General features: G+C 39.8%; 1 protein-coding gene across 1 annotated transcript in view; it reads left to right on the top strand.

Moving 5' to 3' along the window:
• Nucleotides 1-6: 6 nt before the first annotated feature.
• dtx1 (deltex 1, E3 ubiquitin ligase) overlaps nt 7-20,895 on the top strand; it is a 240,970-nt gene continuing 220,081 nt past the window's right edge. Inside the window, exon 1 of the mRNA XM_043715649.1 lies at nt 7-456. Within this exon, the coding sequence (XP_043571584.1) occupies nt 183-456 (274 nt within the window). The 5' untranslated portion in view covers nt 7-182. The remainder of the gene's footprint in view (nt 457-20,895) is intronic.

The raw sequence follows: 20,895 nt of genomic DNA on the forward strand, positions 1-20,895 counted from the left end.
AGGGACAGAGAGAGAGAGAGAGAGACACACACACACACACACAGAGGGAAGGCTAACCGAGTGGACCCAGCGAGCCGACACCTCCAGCGTCCGCAGGGAAGAGGACAGGAGGAGCGGGGGGAGGCTCAGCGAGTCAAGCCGCCCCCTCCCCAACCCCGAACCCGACCCCGACCACCTTTCCAATGGCTCGACCCTCCGCCGCCTCGACCCCAGCGATGCTGCCGGCGAGCGGCTTCGGCTTCGGCTTCCCACCGCAGAATTTCGCCCGGGTGGTGGTCTGGGAATGGCTGAACGAGCACGGCCGCTGGAGACCGTACAGCGCGGGCGTGTGTCACCACATCGAGAACATCGTCAAGTGCAATGCCAGAGGGAGCGTGGTGCTGGGCCAGGCGGAGGCACAGCTCTCCCCTTATATCATTGACCTGCAGTCCATGCACCAGTTCCGGCAAGACACAGGTAAGTGGCACATTCTCCCCCCCCCCCCCCCCCACCAGCCTCCTCTACCAACCTGGAGATAGATTCCCCACCAGCCCAGTCACAATACAAAAAAACCCCACAATAATCACATAGAGAACCACACCTACCTCCTGTAAAACCCCATTCACAGTCTTAAAATCAATGCGAGCCCCCCCCCCCCCCCAAGACAATGGGGGGGGGGGGAGGGGGGATATGGATTTGTGTGTGTGTGTGTGTACATCAGAGGGAAATGGTTCTGATTCAGCGCCCCCATTCCTATCGGAGCATTCCCACATCCCTGCCCTTCTCCATCTGGATCAGGCTGATTGATGTCTCCGGTGCGGCAGAAATACAGATGAATCCCCCCCCCCAGGGGTGGCTGTGCGGTTCGCTCTGTCCCTGCAGCCGGCCAGCGAGGGGCTCACTCCAGCCCAGCGCCTCCCCGCTGATGCTGGGACCCCCCCTCCCCCATTCGGCGTTGGTTTGTCCTAAAGGCGCAGCCCCTGACAGCGGTCCAATTGTTTGTTCCCCCTCCGTCCCCACTTCCCACTGGAATGAGGTTTGGCCGGTGTTCGTTCTCTGAGGATTTTCTCTCCTGTTACACGGAGGCGTGCTGGGGTATTGGGAGGGGCCGGAATCTCTCTCTCCCCCCCCCCTCCCAATCTATTCAGGGGGTTTGTTTGGGGGGGGGGGGTGTAAATGAGCCGAGAGAGTGCAGCCGGGGACACTGGCTGGTTGACGGAGCGGTCTGGCGCATTGCATTGCAATACTCAGCAAAGGTTGCGGAAGAGGAATCTCTTCCAGATGCCAGATAATGTGTGTGGGGGGGGGGGGGGGGGCTCAGTGCAGCTAGGAATTTGAAGCCATTCAGAACGAACCTTTCCAATCCCTTGTCGCCATGCTAGCGGTGGCAAGCCACACTCTGGAGTGGCTGTCTATTTGGAGCAGGTTGGCAGGTGGTATTGACTGGTATGCACACCTTAGATTCTGCTCTGAGAATATAAAGATCTGAAATCTTATCATCGACATGATTTAGTCACAATGTACTTCCCAGGATAATTGTGCGGTGTTCGGAACCTAAACATCCAAAGTTATGCCTGGAAAGATGTTTTGGCAGCCCTTGGTTGTAGCTGGTTATAACACAGGAATGGAAACCACACGTTATGTCCTGACATCTCAGCAGCAGTTTGCTTGTCACAGACTGACTGGATATGATGGCTTGATCCTTGCATGCAAAATCACATGGCTAACAAAATACTCCAAAATACCTTTGAAATAGAATGTGACTGTCAGATCCTCTCCACTGGCAGTAGTCCTGTGAGAGAAATCATTTTGGTTTTACTAGTGTGGTTTCATTCAGAATGCTATCAAAACATAAATCAAAGTACATTGATCCGTTCCTAAAAGGCATCTACACTTCAGGCGTCAATCACAGTCTTTCTGTCTATATTTCCTTAGAACTGAATGGTAGATTGTAGTGGGGAGTCACACTGGTAAAGTGATCTGATGGTGCCCCATCTCTCGGCACGATGTTTTTATGTCAGCCTTAAGAAGGCAGGGCGGGGGGGGCTCCCTTTAGATTTTGTAATTCATTGTCAGACAATAAGGGATCTAACTGTAACAAAGTAACATCCCAGTTTCCATCCAGGCATTGAATTTGGGGAAAGAAAGATAACAAGCTCAAACTGTAGACTTTATGAGCTGTCAGCAAGAGTGGAATGGAATCATTTGTAACATACACATTCACGACTGTATTTTTAAGATGCTACTTAACCAAAAACAAAAAATTGTGGAAATTGTTTGGATTCAGGCTGCAGGGTTTTCATTCACTGACCTCTCTTAATTTCACACCTCATGACCAGAACAACAAGATTTTTCAGATCCAAGGTGCATTGTTGTGTGACTGCAGAATTCTGATTCCAAGGGGCATCTTCAGGACTTTGCTTATTGAGATAAATCTGAATTTGAACACTGGGCATGACTGTGCTCAGGTATATTTTTGATATTCCAAGAAAGTGATTGGTGCAGCCTCATTTTAACTTTTGGTCTGAAGTTTATACTAAATCGTGAAATTCACTGTGTTTGTGACCAAAGCATTTAAAACTGTTTAAATTCATAGCCTGATATATGTCATTGGTGTAAGAATTGAAGTAATTGAAGTATCCCCCATTTGGGAAATGAAGTATCCCCTGCTTTGTTACTTCTCTTTTAAGTTTTCTTTCAATTTTCAAGTCAGTTTATAGATACTAATGTCGTAGTGTCATGGACCCTGAGACAGAACATTATGAGTTGGCATGGTGATTTGATTCTTACCACAGGTAGAGTGGTGTGCACAGTTTTGCTCACTTTACCCTCGGTGGGACATGCTTGCACTGGAGACAGTTCAGAGGGTACACCCGGCTGATTTGTCTTCGGAGGAGATGAGGGTAACCTTAGGAGGTTGAGGGGTGACGTTATAGAGATTTATAAAATCATGAGGGGTATAGATAAAGTGAGTGACAGGTGTCTATTCCCTAGAGTGGGAGATTTCAAGATTGTGGGGCATATTTTTAAGATGAGAGGAGAAAGAATGAAAAAAGACAAGAGGTATTTTCTTTTTTAACGGAGTGGTTATTGTGTCGAATAAACTTCTAGAAGAAGTGGTAGATGTGGGTACAGTTACAACTTTTAAAAGACATTTAGACATGTACATGCATAAGGAATGTTTGGAGGGATATGGGCCAGAGCTGAAAATGTGTTGCTGGAAAAGCGCAGCAGGTCAGGCAGCACCCAGGGAACAGGAGAATCGACGTTTTGGGCAAAAGCCCTTCTTCAGGAAACAACAGGATATGGGCCAGGCCTAGGCAGGTTGGACTAGTTTAGTTTGGGATTATGGTTGGCATGGACTAGTTGGGCCAAAGGGTCTGTTTCTGTGCTGTATGACTCTGACTCGATGAATGGTAGGGCTTATACCTAATTAGCATTTAGAAGAATGAAAAGAGATATTATTTAAACATCTAAGATTCTGAAGGGCTTGGCAGAGTTGACCCTGAGAGGAAGTTTCCTCTTTTGGGGAATCTAGAACAAGCGGACACAGTTTCAAATTAATGGGTGTCTCATTTGAGATAGATTTGAGTACTTTCTTTTTGTCTCATAGGGCTGCTGGCTTTTGGATATTCTATTCCACAGTGCATAATAGAAACAAGAACATTCGATGCATTTGTGGTTAAGTTCGACAGATTTTTTGATTAGCAGGGGAATTGGGGGTTGTGGGTTGCAGGAAAGATAAGTGGATTTAAGGCCATAATTTGATCAGCCACCATCTACTCAATGATAGGGTATACTTGATGGAGTGAATGGCCAATCCCTGCTCTGGTTTTGTGTTCCTATGTACTGATTTCACTTTTGACTGTAGTCAACGTGTGAAAAGTGATGACCACTGCACTGTTCCATTTAAAAAAAGCTGATTTTACAAGTCTGCATAATTTAAACAGGAAGTTTTACAGAGCTATCCAAACTTGTTTTAAGGGCAATCGTGTCGATGGCAGTAATTATTAAAATAGCAGAACACAGTCATTAACAGGTGCTTTTTAAAATCTTGTGCTCACACTCTGAATCTACACTGTAAATTTTGTTAATAGATTTCTGTTGGCCACGAGGTTTGTATGAACTGTTACTAAGCAATATTGTGAAACAAACAATGCAGGGAATATGGCTAGGTCTTGACCCATGGCAACACAGTTGGAACATATTCAAAAGAGCTGAGGTAGTGATGTTCACTGAATGCTGGAACTGAACGTTAAATGTTTTGGCCATTCTATGTCAGAGGTTAGAATGCTTATCATTTTGATTGGAAATTTAGCTTTTAAAAAGCATTATTCATTTGTGTGGGAATTTTCAGGGCAACTTCGATCCTGGAATAGCTCAGAGTAAACAGATGTGAAACTTCATTGTTGCTGCAGTGTGTTCGCGCTGTAGAACACACCAAAGGGGAGTACAGCAGTTAGACATTGATGTGTCCATTTGTCATGCACAAAATAGGCAAACAGAGTCCAAAATCAGAGAAAGCGTGGGAATTGAAAGCAAAGTTGATGCAAGGTCTGTGTACTCTGTCCCTCCCTCTCTGCCGTTACTGCCTAACTTGCTGAGTATTTCCACTAGTGTCTGTTTCTATTTCAGATTTGCAGCATATCTAGTGCTTTGGTTCTGTTTCCAAAAGCAGGTCACAATCTCCTTCAAAGTGTATCTCGGGCAAAATTGTGTTTGAGGCTTTTAGTTGCCCCGAGCACATGCCTGAAATAAGCTGATGTGGTTGTTCAAATTGGAGGACTACACAAATTGTAAGATCCTAATGTGGCATTGAGCCATAACATGTGGTTCAATAGCTGCTAAAGGAGGTGCCTAAACTTTGAAAATATTTCAATTTTGTACAATACCTGGGAGTAGGCACATTTCTCTGGCTCCACAGTAGTTGCAGATTGCTCATAATCATTAGGGTGGGGTTGGGGTACTATGATTTGTATGTCTCTCCAGAAGTTTTACTTTAATTCTAGGATCTAATTGGCACAAGATCTAATTAGATTAGCAATTGAGTTGAAATTATTGTCATTTAATTCAATGTTATACATAATTTTTAAGGTAGATGATATTTTTTATTCTAAGTCAATGGAAAGATGCCTTCTTGGCTGTTCCTTCCCTGAATTATTTCTGAACATGTTAAAATGGAAACACACCTTATTTTTAAGAGCCTGCAGTGACTCCTGACTCATGAGTTTAAACAGTGTAAGCTGTATCATTGTAGAGGAAGCAAGTGGGATAATGTAAATGCTTCTTAATTTGTCAAGCAATGTATGGTGTTGGATATAATCAAGGACAATCATAGGAGAAAACAGTCACTGTTTCTGACTGAGTAACAATGTGACAACAGCACACATGATGGAGAGGGGTACGAGTGAAAGGTTACATGTTGTGCTCATATTTGTAAGTTAAGAATATTTTTCCATCCACTGAATGATTTTAAGTTATCAAGCTGCATTGTAATTTTTTGTAATTATAACAATTTTTTAAGGGACCTGGACCATCAAGAATTACAGTCAAATTAAATGCCATATGTAAACTTTTTTTCAAAAAGTCTTGAAAATATGAATATTTCTGTTGAAATATAGAGTATTATGATGCATTTAGAACTACTTGCACAGAGAATTTAGAAAAGTATTGCTTAATTTAATTCGAGATCAATCATTAGATATCTCATAATAACATCGAGAGCTAGTTTTCAACTTTAGAAATGTGGATTATAGTCCTTCAGCCAAATTCTAATTAACAGATAAACTTGTATTGTAATTAGTATTAAAAAGGTTCTAGTGTAACTTATTAAAAACTTTGCGCAAAAGCCTGAATTGATGATTTCCATTCTAACACAATTCTGATGGATACACATTTTGAAGGGTTATGTCTTTTTAATTATAAAAGTTATGAATTGTCCAGTCAAATGAAAACAGAGTAGATGGAGCTTGACCAAAACAGCTGTCTGCACTTCTGGAGCTGCATTTAATGAGTATCGCAAAAGTTATTTGTTTGTTTCAGAAGACGAACATATTGCATTTCAAGTACATTTTTACATTTTTATTGCAATTCTCAAACTGATCATGTAACGCTAATTCTGACACCAAATGAGCCAAACCCCAAAACTGAAAAATGCACAGCCTTGAAAACGTGCTTCTCTTTTTCTTGGCAGGATAACAGCATCCCTCCTTTGTTGGTGAAATATTTCCCTAATGGCATAAATTGAACAGATTGTGTGGAAATCATGGCTGAGATTCAACCTATGATATCATTGGTACAATTATTAAGGGGATAACACAAACCTAATAAAAATGAAGTATAAGTTTGATGGTTACAACTTCTGAATATTTATAATTTGTAGAAAGAAGTCATCAGTTGTCGGTGTTTTCCAAATTTACAGTGTTTAAAATTTATAAAGTAGATTGAGATTTTAATTTAAAGGCAAGTGGCAGATATTCATAGTGTGTTCAAAGAATTGAAATTGATCTTGGTATTACTCAAAAAGAGTTTGTCACAAGACAGTCTTATGTGATGTTTGAAGAGAATTATTTTGGAATCAAATGACACCTTTGCTGATATATGAATCGGTAAAGGTTTAATAAAGTATTACCACCAGTATTTTGAACAATGCTTTTAATCCAATTCTAATATAAATTAGGATTAATTTAACTAATATTATTCTTTGACATGAAGGATGATGCAATATGAGGAAAACTGGAAACCAAAATCGCCAAGTTTCACACAGTAGGAACAGGAGCAGGCCATTCAGCCCCTTGAGCTGTTGTGCCATTCAATAATATCATGGCTGATCTTTGGCCGAACTCCCTATCCCTGTCATGGGCCCATATCCTTGACTGCCATTTGAGGAAGAGCATTCCAAACCTCCATCACGCTTTGCACGTAGAGTTGCTTTCTAACATCGCTCCTGAATGGCCTGGTCATAATTCTTAGACTATGCCACCTCATTCTAGAATCTTCAAACATTTGAGATAGGGTAGGTAATGATAAACTGTCATTCCCTGTTAATATCCTGAAGACCTTGATTAGATCACCTTTTAACCTTCTAAATTCTAAGGAATAAAGGCTACATTTATTTAATCTCTCTGTACAACTTAACCCCTGAAGTCTAGGTATTATCTTGTAAACCTGCATTGAACTCCCTCCAGTACCAAAGCATCTTTGCTAAAATGTGGTGACTTGATCTGTCCACAGCACTCACAAGCAGGGTCTAACTAGAGTTTTGTATGATTGCAAGTAATGTTTGAACCCTATGCTCTAGCCCTTCAGATATGAAGGCCAGTATTCCATTAGATGCCTTGACTATTTTCTGCACTTGTTTATGGCATTTTACATTTCCTAACTGACCCTGTAATGAAACAAGATACCACTTCTTGGAATTAAATATGCATTTACAAGCAAATGACACTTTTCATGAAAATGTAAGTTTCACTTTAAATCATCATTACTACAAAGGCGTATCTGAGGAAACCAAGTGGGCGGCACGGTGGCACAGTGGTTAGCACTGCTGCTTCACAGCGCCTGAGACCCAGGTTCAATTCCCGCCTCAGGCGACTAACTGTGTGGAGTTTGCACATTCTCCCCGTGTCTGCGTGGGTTTCCTCCGGGTGCTCCGGTTTCCTCCCACAATCCAAAGATGTGCAGGTCAGGTGAATTGACCATGTTAAATTGCCCGTAGTGTTAAGCAATGAGTAAATATAGGGGTATGGGTGAGTTGCGCTTCGGCGGGTCGGTGTGGACTTGTTGGGCCGAAGGGCCTGTTTCCACACTGTAATGTAATCTAATTTTTAAAAAAAAATTAAACATTTGTATTACTCACTGCACAATTTGGGAACCATTTACAATCTCACAGTAATTCAAACTCGATCAGTTTGGTGATCAAATTGCAAATGTATTCCATCCAAGGGCACCAATACAGTACATGTCCACCTCTCTTTCTCCCTCTCCCCCTGTCTCTCTGTGCTCCTGGCAATTCTAATGGTACAGCTGTCCAGGACTCTTTGCCAGCTGACTATCCACAGAACTTGGTTCACAATTTCGTTGTCTGATACAAACTCTTAGCACTTTTGTATGCATGAGTTATTCAAGCTACCTTTTAGGATTCCCTCCCATTTCGCTCACATATTCATCCCCACCTCAAGAGCTTTTGAAATTACATTTTATTTCTGTGGCTAAAGCAGAAAACCTCTCTTTGTTTCTGCATCTGTGCTGATTGCCTTTCTCCTCCAGCTATTCAATTTATAACCTTTTAATATGGTAGTCAGTCATCTGACAAAGGAGGGGGTAGGAATTGGCCTGTCTTTCAAGTAAATTTATTCAGAATACTCTATACTATGCAGGCTACTTTACCCTTCTTTAAGCAGTTCCTTCCAGCTGGAAATTTGTCCTAAGCAGTGTTTAAATTGACACAGCATTTGAAGTAGTAACATAGTTTACCTTTACACCTGGCTACACATATTTTTTAACTTCTTCCCATTGGTAATGCTACCAGGTCAAGGTTAGCTATATTTCATAGGCCCAGAATTTCTTATTATCCAAGAGAATTAAAATTGACCCCTTTACAATTGATGCAAATTCTTATGACTCAATTCCAAACATTGTAAATAATTTAAATTTGAAAAGACATTTTAAACAAAGTTTAACATTTTATTTACTAAACTGCTTCTGGGACAAATGTCATCACACTAGCGTAATTGTCTAATGTAAATTTGAGTGGAAAATCAGACTAGTTGTCAGATACATTTTTGTGCATTAAATATTCTGGTCCATTCTGCCATTTTCTACAATAATATAATAAGGCAAGGCAAGTGACTGAAATATTAGTAGAGGAACACTTTCGGAAGAGTGATCATAATTTATTCATTTTAAAATAGTTATGGAAAAGGATAAGCCTTCCATGAAAGTTAAAGTTCTTAAATGGAGTAAGACAAATTGTAATGGTATGAGACAAGAACTTTCAAAACTTGATTGGAGTAGACTGTTTGCAGGTAAAGAGACCACTGATAAGTAGAGGCTTTCACAAGTGTGGTAATGAGAATTTAGAGGCATTATGTTTCTGTTAGAGTGAAAGAAAAGGCTGGTAAAATTAGGGAACAATGACAAATAAAGATATCCAGGTTCTGGTCAAGAATACAAACTGGGATCAAATCAATCCCTTGAACAGTGTTAAGAGTGTAGGGGCATTCATCAGAGGGAAATCAGGAAGGCAAAGAGAGAATATGAGATAACTTTGGCAGATAAGGTTCAGGATAATCCAAAGAGATTATACAAGTAATTACGAGCATTGAAGCACCCTTAAAGATCAAAGAGGTCATCTTTGTGTTGAATCTCAGGAGATGGGAAAGAAATGAATATTTTATGTCAGTTTTTACTCTGGAGGAAGGAACTGAGGTGAGAGAACTCAGGCAAATAAATATTGATGTTTTGAAAACACTTTTCATTACAGAAGAGGAAGTGCTGGAGGTCTTAGAAAATGTAAAGTTGGATAAAACTGTGGAACCTGATCAAATACATGCCAGGATGTTGTGGGAAGTTAGGGAGGAAATTGCAGGGCCCCTAGCAGAAATATTTGTATCACCTATAACCACAGGTAAGGTGCTGGAGGACTGGAGGGTGGCTAATGTTGTGCCTTTATGTAAGAAAAGCTGGAAGGACAAGCCTGGGAACTATAGACCTGTGAGCCTGACATTGGTGGTGTGCAAGAAGTTGGTGATGATTTATTTACATGCATTTGGAGAGGCATGGAATAATTAGGGATGGTCAGCATGGTTTTGTGCGAGGGACGTCAAGTCTCTCAAACTTGATTGAGTTTTTCAGGAAGTAACCAGAAAGATTGATGATGGCAGAGTGGTTAATGTTGTTTACTTGGTCTTTAGTAAAGTTTTTGATAGAGTTCCATATGTTAGACTAATGAGTAAAGTTATATCACATGGGATTCAGGATCAGCTTGCTAATTGGATGCAAAATTGGCTTTACGGAAGGAGACAGGGTGGTGGTGGAGGGTTATTTTTTGAACTGGAGGCCTATGACCAGTATAGGGATAAGTACTGGGTCTACTTTTGTTTGTCATTCATATAAATGATTTGGATGAGAGTATTGGAGGCATGGTTAATAAGTTTGTAGATGACACTAAAATTGGTGATAAAGTAGACCATGATGAAGGTTAGAGCTGAAAATGTGTTGCTGGAAAAGCGCAGCAGGTCAGGCAGCATCCAGGGAACAGGAGAATCGACGTTTCGGGCATAAGCCCTTCTTCAGGAATGAGGAAAGTGTGTCCAGCAGGCTAAGATAAAAGGTAGGGAGGAGGGACTTGGGGGAGGGGCGTCGGAACCATTTCGACACCCCTCCCCCTTTCCTCATTCCTGAAGAAGGGCTTATGCCCGAAACGTCGATTCTCCTGTTCCTTGGATGCTGCCTGACCTGCTGTGCTTTTCCAGCAACACATTTTCAGCTCTGATCTCCAGCATTTGCAGACTTCACTTTCTCCTCCATGATGAAGGTTATCCAAGAATACAAAGAAGTCTTGATCAATTGGGTCAGTGGGTTGTGGAGTGGCAGGTGGAGTTTAATTTGGATAAATGCGAAGTGTTGCATTTTTGTAGAACAAACAAGGGTGGGGCAATTAATGGTAGGACCCTGGGTGTGGTTGTAGAACAGAGAGACCTAGGCGTTCAGGTACATACTTATTTGAAATTTGCATTACATATAGACAAGGTGGTTAAAAAGCTGTTTAGCATGTTTGCCATCATTCCTCAGACCTTTTTGACAATATGGGTTGGGATGGCAAGACGAGGGGGCATATTTTTAAGGGGAGTAGTTTAGTTCGGGAACATGGTCAGCATGGATCAGTTGGACCCAAGAGTCTGTTCCATGCTGTATAACTCGATAAATTCTTTTCATATGCTGTACTCACATTTTTATATTTTAAAAACTTTGTTGTCATTGCCCTGCTTCGTGTTGAAAGTTTCTTCAATTTATTAATGATTTTTTATTAAAAGAAGAAACTGTGTATGATTTTATTCAAAGCTTCTTGGGTCATGTTATCAAATAATTTGTTTTTAATGGAAAGAAGATGTTTTTTCATTTCATCATTCTTCTCATTTGTTTAAATATGTTCACTTTTGCTGACTGGACCGGACCTTAAACTTATCCTTTTCGATTTAGAACCCAGGAGTCACTTTAATTCTTCCATTCCTTTTCAAGTTTAGTAAGTGATGAGATCAAAACTGGTTATAAGCTTTAGAAAAAAGGAATTATAAAGAGTTAATGAAGAGTTACATGTGCAAAGCTATATCAGCTATCAAAACTACCTTGATATCTTATTGTATTTAAATGTGAACTAGATAAAGATAAGATTAAGGAATACTGTTCGAATTAGACAAAGAATGGTGGTAGGAGTTAGGTGAACTAAATAGCATATAAACACTGCATTGACTACTTGTGTCAAACGAACTATTTGTGTGCTGTGTATTCGACGTGGTATTTGGCATTTACCATTTCAAATTTGTTTCATAATGTATTTTGAAATACATACATGACAAATGATTTTTCAAAGATTGAATCTCATTGATTATGTTTGATACCAGTATTAAAATTATGTTTCATACTACAGTCAAAGAATTACAATGCAAGGGCAATATTTTGTCTTGTGACTGTCATTCTTTTTATGTCCTGACCTACGATTATTACCAATTCCATGGTTTGTGGGCTGTTGCATTACCCATGTATCTGCATTATTTCTGTGGTGACCTAGAGCAGTCTGAATGCGATCCTTTTAACTGCCTTCCTACAATAAGTTCACAGCTATATCATGAAATATTATTGTTTATTTTTGTTAGAAAAGCTTTGTTTACAGCCTAATCATATGTTTTGTATTATTCACTTGTGGGATGAGAGTGACGCTGGTTGGCCAGTATTTATTGTCCGTCCCTTATTGCCCTTGAGAAGGTGGTGGTGAGCTGCCTCCTTGAACTGCTGTAGTCCACCTGCTGTGGATTGACCTACAATGCCATTAAGGAGCAAATTACGGGAATTTGTCCCAGCAACAGTGAAGAAATGGCAATATATTTCCAAGTCAGGATAGTGAATGGTTTTGGGGAAGTTGCAGGTGGTGGTGCTGCTGCCCTTTTCCTTCCAGATGGGAGTAGTTGTGGGTTTGGAAAGTATTGTCTAAGGAGCCTCAGTGAATTTCTGTAGTGCATCTTGTAGATAGCACACACTGTTGATACTAAGCATCGGTGCTGGAGGGAATGGATGTTGGTGAATTAAGTGCCAATGAAGAGGGCTGCTTAGTCCTGTTGATGGAGATGCATCTATTAGGAATGTGAGTAGTATTCCATCACACGCCTGGTATGTGCAGAGTAGATGGTGGACAGGCTTTGGGGAGTCAGGAGCTGAGTTACTCATTGCGATGTTCTTAGCCTCTGACTTGCTCTGTCTGTTTATATGATGAGTCCAGTTGAGTTTCTGATCAATATAACTTCCAGAATGTTGACAGTGGGAGATTCAGTAATGGTAACACCATTGAAAGTGAAGGGCCTTTGGTTAGACTGTTTGTTATTGGTGATAGTCATTGCCTGGCATTTGTGTGGTGCGAATGTTACTTGCCAGTTGTCATCCCAAGCCTGGTTATTGTCCAGAGCTTGTTGCATTTGAACATCGCCTGTCTTCCATCAAGGTCAATGTGGTGTCCTTCATCTTTTCAACGGACAACAATTGAGTGTGAGTCATCTTCTGACACCAGTGAGACAGACCCCATAAACAGGTCCAATATGCACTCAGCCTGCACTACAATGCATTGCTTGTGTGGTTTCTGACACCGCTAACTGGTGCTAGTTGTGGTTTGTGCTGTGTTTTTCAGGGTACAGTTAGCATGAGTCCTCACGGTCTCCATCAGTAACAGTGCACACTGTCCGTTTGAGTTTAAAGGCAATTTTTTTCTTGAAAAAAGGACATGACATTTTTTCTTTTGTTTTCCGACCTGAGATTACATTCCCCACCATATTGATGCAAACAGCTGCCTGGGGCTTCTCTGTGAATGTAACGCTGTGCATGGGTACCACATTCTGCAGTTGTTGCATTACCAAAATCAACCTTAAAGGGAATGTTTAATTCTCCTTCAAATATTTCTGAATAATGAATTTTCTGTGGCCCTCGCATCAACTCAGATTTTAAAATATTAATATAATGCATTGATAGTTGCAGCAGTATAACTTTGTAGAGCTAAAATTAAATACTGTACAAAGGAGGTCACTGCTATACAATCCATGAGGATTATTTGTCATACTGTAGCAAAAGCTGTAATGTCTTTTTTTCCTTACAAATCTAATGCAGCAGATGGACAGCTTATCTACCTCAATTATGAAAATATAAAATACAACATCAAATTCCTTTCATTTAAAGTTATGTTTATATTTGTATTAAAGAATATGAGCAATAATGCAAGAATATCACAAGGAATTAAGTGGCTGGAAACATTGTGTCATTAGTTTATCATATATAATATTATATTATTCTATAATATATAATCAATATATAATAAATAACTGATTAATTATTTGTAAACATTATGGATTTGGAAAGGTTAAAAAATCTGATTGTAAATTATCAACCCTCCACTTTTGTGAAATCCATGGGAAGTAAAAATGAAAGGTAGACAATGAGTGGCTGATCACTGTCAACCTGTTCATACTTGCATCAAAAGTTATGATTAGTGCCTTGATAATTTACATTTATAAGTCATTAACAAACTCTATTTATCTCTCAAATAAAGTGTCATAGATAGTGTTATAGAGATGTACAGCACGGAAACAGACCCTTCAGTCCACCTTGTCAATGCCGACCAGATATCCCAACACAATCTAGTCCCACTTGCCAGCACTTGGCCCATATCCCTCCAAATCCTTCCTATTCATATACCCATCCAGATGCCTTTTAAATGTTGCAATTTTACTAGTATCCACCATTTCCTCTGGCTTCTCATTCCATACACGTACCATCCGCTGCGTGAAAAGGTTGCCCCTTAGGTCTCATCTCTTTTCCCTCTCACCCTAAACCTATGCCCTCTAGTTCTGGACTCTCCCACCCCAGGGAAATAACTTTGTCTATTTATCCTGTCCATGCCCCTCATGATTTTATAAACCTCTACAAGGTCACACCTCAGCCTCCGATATTCCAGAGAAAACATCCCCAGCCTATTCATCCTATCCCTATAGCTCAAATCCTCCAACCCTGGGAAGTTGGGGCAGCACAGTGGCTCAGTGGTTAGCACTGCTGCCTCACAGCGCCAGGGACCCGGGCTCGATTCCAACCTTGGTCGACTGTCTGTGTGGACTTTGCACATTCTCCCCGTGTCTGCGTAGGTTTCCTCCCACAATCGAAAGATGTGCAGGTCAGATGAATAGGTCATGCTAAATTGCCCATAGTGTCAGGGGTGAATATAGGGTAGGGGAATGGGTCTGGCTGGGTTACTCTTTGGAGAGTCACTGTGGACTTGTTGGGCTGAAGGGTCTGTTTCCATACTGTAGGGAAACTAATCTAATCTAACATCCTTGTAAATCTTTTCTAAACCCATTCAAGTTTCACAACATCTTTTTGATAGGAAGGAGACCAGAACTGCAAGCAATATTCCAAACGTGGTGTAACCAATGTCCTATAGAGCCACAACATGACCTCCCAACCTCTGTACTCAATACTCTGACCAATAAAGGAAAGCAGACCAAGCGCCGCCTTCACTATCCTATCTCCCTGTGACTCTACTTTCAAAGAGCTCTGAACCTTGCACTCCAAGGTGTCTTTGTTCAGCAATGTTCCTGAGGACCTTACCATTAAGTGTATAAGTCCTGCTAAGGTTTGCTTTCCCAAAATGCAGCACCTCAAATTTATATAAATTAAACTCCATCTGCCACTTCTCAGCCCATTGGCCCATCTGGTCCAGATCCTGTTATAATCTGAGATAACCCTCTTCGCTGTCCACTACACCTCCAATTTTGGTGTCATCTGCAAACTTACTAACTGTACCTCTTATGCTCACATCCAAATCATTTATATAAATGAGGAAAAGTAGTAGACCTAGCACCGATCCTTGTGGCACTCCACTGATCACAGGCCTCCAGTCTGAAAAACAACCCTCCATCACCACCCTCTGTCTTCTACCTCTGAGCCAGTTCTGTATCCAAATGGCTAGTTTTCCACGAGATCTAACCTTGCTAACCAGTCTCGTATGAAGTCCATATGGATCGCATCTACCGCTCTGCCCTCATCAATATTCTTTGTTAGTTCTTCAAAAAACTCCATCACGTTTGTGAGACATGATTTCCCACGCACAGAGCCACGTTGACTATCCCTAATAAGTCCTTACCTTTCCAAATACATGTACATCCTGTCCCTAAGGATTCCCTCCAACAACTTGCCCATCACTGAGGTCAGACTCACCGGTCTATAGTTCCCTGGCTTGTCCTTACCACCTTTCTTAAACAGTGGCACCAAGTTAGCCAACCTCCAGTCTTCTGGCACCTCACCTGTGACTATCGATGATGCAAATATCTCAGCAAGAGGCCCAGCAATCACTTTCCTAGCTTCCCACAGAGTTCGAGGAAAACAAATATTTCAGTGAGAATACAAAACAGGTCCAACAACATTTGTGAAGAGCCCAGCAAAGGGAATGTTGATGAAGGTGCATCAATCTGAACCATGAAACTGATTTGAATCGTTTAACTACACCCTTGTGGAGAGTTAAACTCTGGCCCATTAACTCTGTTTTTCTCTGTCCACAAATGCTGTTTGACTTGCTGAGTATTTCCAGCACTTTCTGTTTTTGGTCTCGCTTCTATCCTTTGGCTTGTCTGGCATTAGTACCTCTGTTAGGTATTTTACTCCTGTGTGCATAGCTCTTAGGCATAGAAGCATGCAAGTCTTCGACCAGGTCAATATGTAGACTCTGGGGAACGTGTAGTTTGAGGATAGCAGTGGCAAGGTACATAAGATCCAGAATAAATGCAGAGGATCTTTTAGTTAGTAAACCATTACTCTTGAAATCCTCTTTAACCCAAGGGCTAGAAAAACCGATTTGGAATTTTAAAAAAACTATTCTTCTGCCCTTCACAGTTTCCATGGGTTTGAAGACATTGCCTGTGGAAAATGGGTTGGGGCTATGATGGAGTCAAAGGGCAGTTGAAACTTGACCTGCTAAGGTGTGATTGCAAACAGGAATTGTGGCCTCTGGTCTCAGGCTCAATGATCAGTTTTGGAAGAGCATTTCATAGCCTCATAACTGCAGTGTGCAAATTCTTGTTATTTACCCTTTCATTCTTCCAGTGGGCCAAACCACTGGAAGCAATTTTTCACACTTTATTCTCCTCAAATTTCTGACATTTTGAAGGCTTCCATGGACTTAATCCCCTCTATTCCAGTGAATACTTTAGCTTCTTTTAATTCTAGTACTATTCTAGTAAATATTCACATATGCTTGGATTTGTGGTGAACTATAAGCAATGCTTGAAACTTTGAGCTAACAAATGCCATTTTTCCTTCAGCTTATGTCGAGTGCCAGAATATGTAAAAATCCAGTTTTCTATTGTCTCTTAGTGAGCTATTGTATTTGCAGTCCAAACTTTAAAAATCTGCCACTTGATCTCTAGTAGTGCTACACATGGAGAATCACAGTTTTCAAGTGAATTGACCTAGTGGCATGTGGATAATTGGACCAAGGCATGCACACTCCCATTTGAAGAAAAATCTTTTTGTTCATCTATTCATGCTTCCATTATGAACTCCTACATTCAGAGTTCCCACGTATTAGCTCCTAATGCGGATTGGTGCAATTCAGCTTGACGAGTTTACATAGGCAGGTTCTTTTATGAATTAAGATCTAGGAATATAGAATGGAAAAAAAATTGACTGCAAATGGAAGTACGATGCTTCTAAAGATTTATCTGCATCCCTGGATCGTTGTTGCTCCTTTTGAAGATTTCATTTCAAGTTTGCTAGCATTTGTTCTTGCCTTCAAGGTTCTGCACTTGCAAGCCAAGATTGATCACTTCTGTACATCTGTGTTATCTGTGCCTTTCATCGCATTAAAAATGCAGTTTGACATATTTGGACACTTTAGCACACTCCACATAAAGCTATGTTATCCATTCTGCTTTGTACTGTCCAATCTTACCAGTACATAGTATTTCATAATTTATCATGTTTGAATTCTGTAATATTAAATGGATATACTCTTGTAGTTTAGTTTCTGAGGATTCTTCAGAGGAATAGTGCTTTTTTGATATTAGAAATTTATACGTGTTCTGGGCTTTCAAAGGCCAGTACTAAAGAACATGCATTTATGAATTCTAGTAATTATATCTGTCTGAATGCAATAAAGAACATGCATTTATGAATTCTAGTAATTATATCTGTCTGAATGTGTAACTAATTGCTAAGGAATACACACACGTAAGTGCTGTGAGCATACGAATGAATATGAGATGCCAGAACTAACTATGAGAAGCCCAAAGGGAAATATATTGGGGTGAAATAAATGCTTTGGATAGTTAAAGGTAACTTATAGTTAGATTTATAATATAAAATTTAATTAGTGACACACTTTAATGAATAGTCTCTCTTTCATGCCCATTTCCAGGAAGGTCAGCAACCTATCCTCAGATAGTTCCTGCAACAATTTTGTTTTCTGTTTTTTTCAGAATTAAGGTAAAAGTTGTTTTTAGAAGTGCTGTTACTTCAATGACTGATGATTGCAGGGAAATAATTTTCGATTGGATTTGAGAATATTGGTGCAATTTGTTGGACATAGAAATATAGAGTAGGTCACAGATCAGCCAGGATCTCATTGAATGAACCCGGGAATAGTAGAGGAATGCAGGTATCTTAGAGAAATTGGGGGATTGGGAGAGAATACAGAGATGAGGGATCTGCAAATGAGGATGAAAATATTAAACTTTAGTTGTTTACAGTAATTGGGTGCAAGTCAGTGAGTGCAGGGGTGATGGGTGAATGAGACGTGTTGTGAATGAGGACATGGGTAGGATATTTTAGATGACCTTAAGCTGACCGAGCTTGGAGAGTTGGAGACCAGCTAGTCATACATTGGAGTAGTCAAGTTTGAGGGTAACAAAAGAACAGATGTATGTTTCAACAGCAGATGAGCTGCAGGATTGGTGACAATACAGCAGCGGAGATATGATTTGGAGATGCCGTGGAGATAGTCATCTAAGTGATGAAGACATGGAATGGTCAGAAGCTTATTCGAGAGTCAAATGCCACATAAAAGCTGTGAGCTGCCTGGTTTAGCCTCAGTCAGTTGTTGGGGATGGAATGGAATTAGTAACAGTAAATGGATTTTTTTTGTCACAGGAATTGAAGGTAATGATTCCCGTTTATTTGTTGTTTAATTAAGACAGAATTATGAAAGGATGTGTTCAAAACCAATACATGAGCAGTGTGGTGACCATGTTAGCAAAAATTCAAAGGCATGCTTCAAAATACCAAGTCTAAAATATAGCAACTATAACCGGATATTACAGACAAAATACACCACATGTGGCAAAGAATAATAATGATAAATGTGTTGTAATAGTGGAGACATAACTGACATATGCAGTTTGTGTAAATTAAATAGACTTTGAAAATTGTTCTTCTTTGAAAAGTTTATATTATTCAGCGTGGGTTAGATTATTTACATATATTGTAAAGCCCAACTAAATCTAGAATATCAATTAAATATAATTAAATATGTTTCTGAAATATATTTTGCATCTTTGTGTCTGAGCAGTTATTTTTGTTTTCAAGCAGGTGATTTGAGGTTATGTTGGATATTAATTTTCAAAAAATATTAGAACTAGTTTTGATATACTGTATTAGACTTCTTTATAATAGATAAATTTGAATGGTGTCCTTACTGCAAGACAGGCACATTGATATTGGGATCAGTAATAGAAGCTATTGCATTGTGCCTCAGATTATAGTTTGTGTTCACTTTGAATGTGTTAGTATCCTTTGATAGTGATGTGCCATTGTCAAGAAAGAAATCAAAGAAACAATACAATGAAAGTGAACCAATGGCACAGGGAATGGAACATGGCATTTGGATTTTTGATGAAGGTAGGCCAAGAAGAGAATGGAGTACAAATGTGGAATTCATGTGAAATATTCATGCCAAGGTGCATTTTCTCAGTCTGTAATACAAGACATTGTAAACCTGATTTAAACTTTGTTGCTACTGATGTCCTACTGTATCCAAGATTTGAGACAACATGTTTATCTTCTCCCAGAGCTGATAAATTGGGATCTGTTGCATACGCGTGACTGCATACTTATTCTGATGATGCAATGATTGGGATATTTCAGACCACAGTTGTTGTTCTTGCCCCACACATGGAAATGTCCAGTTAGTTTTCTGTATTATGTGTAATGTCCCTTTTTAAGCTCTCTATTATGCAGTTTGTTTCAGTTAGTTGATATGTGCTATTAATCTCAAAATTTTCTGAACCTCATGTGCATAAATGTAAGTAAGAGAAAATACTAAAACCAAACCTTGATATTGTCTGTTATTTCCTGTGTCCTGTTCTTTTAGCAGAGATAGTTAAGATTAGAATGTCCATTGCTGGAAAAATAGATCAGTTAACAGTAGTTATTCTAAAATAATACACTATTTTTTGCCTCAATGAGTGCAAATCTCACACCCAAAACTTGGGGAAATCATATAAGTAGATGGTGAATCTCTAACCAGAATATTCAACTGGAAGAAATTAATATTGTGGACAAAGAGGTCATGTTTGTTTTAACATGGGCTGTAATTTATACATGAAGAGTGACAGCAAAGTTTCATGTTGCGTGAACAGATAACATTTTCAGATGTTTTGGCAATATGCAGGTAACCTGAACTGCACCAGCTGTGAAAGCTTTGGAAGGCTTAGTGATTGGAAATGTGTTTCTCAGTTTATGGAACTATTTCTTTTCTACAAATTGGAAAGGACAACAGTTATAATTGGTTTTACAGAAAACTGGATTGCATCAATTTACATTCATGATTAAAAATACATGAATGTGCACTTTTGAATTCTAGTCTACACCACATATATTGCGAGTCAGGATATAGGTTTGCATCTCCTCAGCTCCTATATACACACTGCTCCTCTTCCTTTTGAATAACTGTGCTTTGTTCATAAAGTTCAAACCAATTGAAGGATTCCTACAGCCTGCATCTTAGCCTGAGGCTGACTGACTTTGATGTGGTGTTTAAAATTTACTTGACCTGAAGCAATAAATCCTTTGATTTAAAGTTTAAAATGTGAGCATTCTATCACAAAACTACAGCAGCCAGTGGCGTGTTAAACTATAAAACTATGTAACTGTCCGAAGCAATTTCATTAGTGCACCATTATGAGATGTTTTTTCTATCAATTGTTATGTAGACTTCTGCTTGTGATCCCAAAGTATACATTGTGGCTGAACAAATCTATGTTAGCATTGCCTCAATTGTGACTCACTTTTATTTTCATTCTCCCACAGTAACTGTATTCGATGTATTTGCTGGAGTGTAATCATCAAAATTGTTTTGCAGTTCATTTGAGATTGAAATTTCATATTTAAAATGATAAAAATTTTATACATATATTCATTTCACTGGTATTGTTTGTCTGAAAGCAGAAGTCGGAGCCTATTCACCTGCTGTCATTGTCTCATGTGCAACAATGAACATATGGGCCGGAAAAATTGTGGCAAGCTAGAACACCAGAGCTCCACCCTCTTAGCAAATGAGAAGCAACACTGGGAGTTCAAGAGGGAGGTGTAAAATTCTATAACCAGCAGAAGATTGCACATTATGTGAAAGTGATAGGTGTGTGGTAATAGCAATATCATCCATTTCATTCT

This window comes from Chiloscyllium plagiosum, chromosome 25, assembly GCF_004010195.1.
Source record: "Chiloscyllium plagiosum isolate BGI_BamShark_2017 chromosome 25, ASM401019v2, whole genome shotgun sequence".
NCBI lineage: Eukaryota > Metazoa > Chordata > Chondrichthyes > Orectolobiformes > Hemiscylliidae > Chiloscyllium > Chiloscyllium plagiosum.